This window comes from Lepus europaeus, chromosome 2 (assembly GCF_033115175.1).
Source record: "Lepus europaeus isolate LE1 chromosome 2, mLepTim1.pri, whole genome shotgun sequence".
NCBI classification, from domain to species: domain Eukaryota; kingdom Metazoa; phylum Chordata; class Mammalia; order Lagomorpha; family Leporidae; genus Lepus; species Lepus europaeus.
In genome coordinates this window covers 123,633,303-123,639,349 of record NC_084828.1, presented here as the reverse complement: position 1 = coordinate 123,639,349, position 6,047 = coordinate 123,633,303, and the positions used below count along the sequence as shown (strand labels likewise).

At 39.0% G+C, this 6,047-nt stretch overlaps 1 protein-coding gene across 2 annotated transcripts in view; it reads right to left on the bottom strand.

Annotated features, from left to right (window-relative positions):
- Positions 1 to 331: 331 nt before the first annotated feature.
- VEPH1 (ventricular zone expressed PH domain containing 1) overlaps positions 332 to 6,047 on the bottom strand; it is a 260,419-nt gene continuing 254,703 nt past the window's right edge. For both annotated transcript variants that reach the window (XM_062178364.1, XM_062178372.1), the window contains 2 exons: positions 4,627 to 4,763; positions 332 to 568 (listed from right to left, as the gene is read on the bottom strand). In XM_062178364.1, coding sequence (XP_062034348.1) covers positions 332 to 568; positions 4,627 to 4,763 — 374 coding nt within the window. The remainder of the gene's footprint in view (positions 569 to 4,626; positions 4,764 to 6,047) is intronic.

Sequence of the window (6,047 nt, the reverse complement as noted above, 5' to 3'; positions counted from 1 at the left end):
AACCACAGGTTAAACGCCCTCCTCTATTGTCTTTGTTTTAAATGAAATAGCTACTGAAGTTCCTTCAGCCATGACTTTTCCCTTCCTGGCTGGGCACCCTGTAATGGTGTACTCTGTACCTCATTTTGGTTGTACACATCAGATGGATATTCTGGGGTTAATACAATGGCTGTTAGGATACTAAATTTACTAAGAAACCTGCTATTTTAGGCCTTGAAGATAGCTATTCCACTGTTATTAGTAAAAAGAACAACATGGCTTGGTGAACTTCTCTCCTTTTCTTGACATTGGCAGTGATGTGCACGGTTGCATGAGGCTGGCATGTAAGTCCCTACAGATAAGTTGTAACTTCTCTGCTTTCCCTCTCTTTAGCTTGGGCAACCGCCACATTGATGCACTGAAGCCACTCTTCTGCATTCTTCTCATCCTTGGCTTTGAACACATAGGTTTTGTTGTCTGTGAAGATTTCAAAAGCCCGAGGGAGAGAGCGGTCCCTGCGTTTCTTGGCCACAGCTTTCACACTCTGTACTTTGCTGAGCTCTATTGGGGAGTCATCAGGATCGTCTTTCTGAAATGCATGGGAAGGACAGAACGTGAGCTGGCTCCTACTGGAGGCAAAACTCACTGGCTCGTGGATATTTTCCCAGAGAGCCAGCTGTCTTTTACTCTACAGCTCAAGACCTTTGTAATTTGCGTGCTAAGGCCTCCAAGAGTCACTAGAACAACTGACAAGGTAAACAAATGAGCCTTTGTTATAGTACCATAAATCTGCACAAGATTACGAATTGAGAGAAAATTATTATAGAGTAGGATTGGGAAAAATCCTTAATTCATGGTTCTTTGATTTTCTGCTATTTTCTATTGGTAAGGACACTGAATTAATAGAGAAGAACACGGCAGTCCTGTTTGGAACACTCTTAACTCAGAATTTCAGAGAGCTTGAGAGGTACTAAACTGAATTTTCCACTGTGTTACCACTGAGAAAGGGTTTTCCAAACCTTGGACTGAATAATTAAGGTTCCGATGTTGGAGTAGATTAAGCTGTTTTCAAAACTCTCTGCAGTTTTGGAAACACACTTTTGTTTGTAAACACCACATGAATCAATTTTTAATGGTGTTATATTTGTGCTTTATCAAAGCAGTGGTTGAGGGACCTCTGAAAGACCAAGAGTCACACAGTAGCTGAGCATGGATGGTTCTGAGGGATAGGATACTTCTTTAAGGCAATTTCAGGTCTTTAATAAAGTCTCTGAATACATTTTATCTACTGGCAAATGAACCTGTGATTGAGAATCTTGTTAATTCTCCTTTTCCACCTTTCCTTTTACAGTTGCCTCTATTTTACTTTACAATGAAAACGTACCCTTCTCACGCATCCTACATTTCTGTGGTGTGTTGCTCAACTTAGAAAAGACTCAGGAGCCTCAAACAGAAAGAGCAACTCAAAATACTGGTGCCTGGGAAGTGTCCATCAACTCAGGCAACATAATCACTCTCCGTCTACTTCATGGAGAGATGCATTTCCAACAGTATTTCCCTTTTAAGGCTGAATAATTATTTATTCATATTAAATATAATTATAATATAATATAATTAGTTAATAATTTAACAATGTATAATTTTAATGAAACAAATTAACATAATTTAATAACAAATTTGGCATACCTATTGGGCTTTCATAATTGACATAGCTTTAGAAAAGATAATTGAGTCAGAAAAATCTTAACACTCAGATTGAAGGCTACAGAAATTAGAACAATTAAATGCCAATTTATACAGATGGTTTTATTGCCATGAAACATGATAATCAGGATAAAATGCTGTGGGAGACATGGAACAGAAATATGATTTCAAAGAAAAAAAGAAATAATATAAACCTTTCTATTAAAAAAGTGCTAATTTGTATATATTTTTTAGAAAGGTGATGTTTGATCTCGAAGTAGGATGGTATTTTATTCCAAGGGTTACATTTAAAGAGAGAGGGGATCTTTTTCTTTTAAAATGTCAATATTGCAATTCAGCAAAGGCTACCATCTGGGCAACTGTTCAAATTTATGATAAAATTGTTGCTGAAACTTAATACTGCAAGATACTGCACAGAGTTTTCAAAGTGCTTCTAGGGTTCAGGATAAAGTTTGCAGGTAGCTACACTAGACACTATTATTATCCTGGTTTGTTTTATACTAAATATCTGACAGTAATGACATTGTATTTCTTCAGATTCACCTATAGCACAGAAATTGATCCATGAAGAAACTGATGGAGAATATAAAATTTCCATAGCCATCTAAAGAGGAAATCAACCAAGATGGCAATGGCAGGCAAGTCAGAGGAAGCCGCAGCCTGGCAAATTAGTGGAGAGGAAGACTTTAAGAATGCCAAAGCAAAATGTCTTTCCGCCTCTATTCTCCTAAAATGCACATTTCTTTCCTTTAAAAGGAAAAGGACTGCTGACCACTCTTGGTTACTGTGTCCCTGGAGAGTGGAAGTATTTGACCCTCCTGGTATATTACATTATTTTCCAGTATTTGAGCCACATGTTCTGTGAGACTTCTGGAATGTCAAACCATTATTTCCTGATAAAACTGTCAAGCAATTAGCTAATTTTACAATTACTTGCTCTTCAAACTTCATTAAAAAAGTCCTGAATCAAGAAAAATAAAGGTCAGCATTTGAGTTCAGGAAAAAATATTCTTATGGAATTACTCTGTGCTGCCTTAAGGCATCTAGGAGATAACTGCAAATTCACTTCTATTCCTGATTTCTTGAATTAAAACAGGAAGTTCAAATGGTCATTTTAAATACATTAAAATGCTTCAGCAGGAACCTATGCTAAAAGATTGTGTCTTTAAGTCTTCAATAACTGTCTAAATCCAACATGTCATTACACTTCCCTTTCAAAAAGACTTTCAGTCACAGACAAGTCCATTTGTGTAAGTTAAAGTGCACACAGATGAAGAAGGTGATGTGGGCCCAGAGTAGGTGTCACAAATACATTCTTTTTTCAATTAGAAGGTTAAAAGAAGTCTTATTAGTTAAAAGGACACCAATCAGAATTTGTCATAATCCAGATACACCCATACTTCATTCCTGAATAAAATGTTCACGTAAATTTTAAAATGAGAACTCTAGAGCGCAAATGCCTAGAGCGATGCCATTTTTAACTGATTTCACACCTTTCATGAGTTAATTCAGACACAGTTTGGTTTTTATAGGATGGTTAAGTTTGTGGGTCAGCCCAGTCTGGAGAAGGGACTCCCAGGAAGCTGGTACAGCATGGTTTCTAGGTGTGTCTGTGAGGACGTTTCTGGAACAGACTAGCGTTTGAATCAGTAAACTGAGTAAAGAAGTCTGTCCTCACCACTGAGAGGGGGCAGCGTGCCACTGCTGGGGATCTGGGTAGGGCAAAAAGGCCAAGGAAGGGTGAATTTGATCTCCTCTCTGGAGCAGAGACATCTGTTTTCTTCCCCACGAGCATCCGAGCTCCTTTGTCCAGTCCACCATGGTGCTCAGGCCTCAGGCCTCGGACTGAGTTACACTGTGCCTTCTCCTCACTCTGCAGCTTGCATCTCAGGAACTTCTTGGTCTCCATCATTCCCTGAGCTAATTCCCACAGTGAATCACTGCTGTGTCTAGACAGGGCCTGTGGGCTCTGCTTCTCTGGAGACCCTTGACTAGTGCCGTCCCCCATGGCTCCATGCTGTGAATGTCCATGGGGGAGCTGTAGCCTTGACTTCTTTAAGAACAAGCTGTGATGTCCCCTTGCCTGTCTTGACCCTGGTTTGACCCTATAGGCCCTGTCCTTGGACAAGCCAGTTATTATCTTGGAGCCTCAGACTCCTCATGGGTGAAATGGCACTGGTAATAGTTCTGGCCTCAGAGCAGTGTTCTGAGGATTGTGTGAGGCCATCCAGGGTAGCACACGATAAGCACCATTATTCAACTGTTATGATTATATTTCAAAATAGCAAGTGGTAGGCAAACATTTAATTCTCCCGATCTTGAATGAGTAGAACTTAAATGAAAAGAGAAGGGCATAACTTTGCATTGTTGATTTCCCATGGAAAATCCAAAGAAAAATGTTTACTGGGTATCCTAGTTCAGATAGAAAATTCTATTAAGTAGCTATTAGTCACTCTATTGCGCTTCTACCTCTTCATTAACTGAATGAAACATATGAGAATTTTTACATACTCAGAATTGAACTTTGTGGACTTTAAAAGCTATATAATAAGCCAGCCTTCATTTCTCCCTCTCTGCCTACTGTCCCTCTTTCTCAGACCCCTACCTCCAACCATAACCTATATTTTAAAGAACCAGTCAGTGGTTCTCAATATTCCATGTCTGTCTTTGAGTCAAGACCACAACCTTGTCATTCTTCTAAAACTTCAGTCAACAACAACAACAAAAAAGCTTCCATAATAAACTGAAGAGTGACAGGGAATCAGCTAGCGCAGGACTGAGCAGAATAGACCAAGGGCTATAATGTAACAAAATAGCACCATGAGATTGTTAAATGGAGAAGGAAAAAGTTATCAGAATTTTAACTCAACACAAAATACCTAGCTGGCTGGCAGAGAGCAAGGTGTTAAAAACTCTGGTGTAAAAAATGACAGAGAAACTTACAGACTTTCCTTTTTGAAATAGGAGTTGATTTCCAGCTAGTGTAAAATACCGGGTTTTCCACCGCTTGATGAACTTCCATCTGACTTGCTTCTCTTTAAGTTTTCCCTCTATAAGAGGCTGGCCATCTTGATTCACAACTGTTGAAGGGAACAGAATGAGCAAATCATTTATTTTCCATTATTTATTTGACAAGTTTCCAAAAGTCAGAGTAATACAATGAACCGGAACTCGGTAAGCTTACTTAAGAAGTAGGCTAATTAACTATGAATTTAGGTAACCTTTCCTCTTTTGTCCCTAAAAGAATGCACAATACAGGTATGGTAATGGGAAAGTGTTAGAAGCCTTCATGGAGATTTTCAAAAGGAATTAGCTCACAAAAAGAGCATTTGGTTAGTAGTATTTAAGGTTCATCCAAATATCCAGTTTTCTGCTCTGGTTGACTTCTTTTAATAGGATTCTGTTCCTTAGTTTGGAATGACCAAATGGATTCATTATGATGCCACAAGCTCATTTTCTACTATTCATTTTGCCAGCAACTAAGGTAATAAAAACCAAATTTCTATGCTTCATGACACATGAACTGCTGGAGAAACACAACTCTATAAATAATCATAAACATGAATATTTAGCTACTTGGCAGCAAAAGTCAGCGCAGTGCTCCAGAAGTCCTGTTTTCCTACTCTTGCACACATTCCCTCTCTCTGAACCATCCGTGGTCTCTCTGTTCTTCACATTCCTGTCATCAGCTGGTCAGCAGCTGGCCATTGCACATTTCAACTCCAGTGTGGGTGCCTCTGAGAAACATCTTCCAGCCCTGCCAGAGCAGCTCCCCTCCATGTGTTCTCACAGCACACGGCATGTATGAGTACACATAATCATAGAATTAGAAGATCCATTACAATAGTGAAGCTTAGATGTTGAAATGAAGAACTTATTTCTTTGAGCAACCACATAAGATTCACTCTTCAAATTTCTGGGAAAACATCTGATTGCTGTGGGAGAGGCAATGCAAAGCTTGATTTGGTGTAGGACAACATTTACTCATATACTTTATGTTCCATTTTCAAAGCACCTTGAACATAGAGAAAATTTTGTCTCATCACTTTGCAAAAACTTCCGGTAGTACATGTTTGACTGTATGAGCACATCTGTCTTTCCTGTGTGTGGTGTCATTTCTTCTTTCTAAGACTGATTACATAACCACCTCAGATGGGAGGATTAGTCCTCTTGACAGAGTATTTTGAGGAGAAGAATATTGAAGTGTACAGTTTTCATCAACAGAGTTCTAATAAGGTGGATTTGGTTTTTTCTCCTACTGTCTGATGACTATTCGATTGACCAACCATTCCAGTTGTCAACTCCAGATTAAGGCCCAGAATTGAAAACACTTAGCAAACATGCTGTCAGTTAGTGAGCAGGGC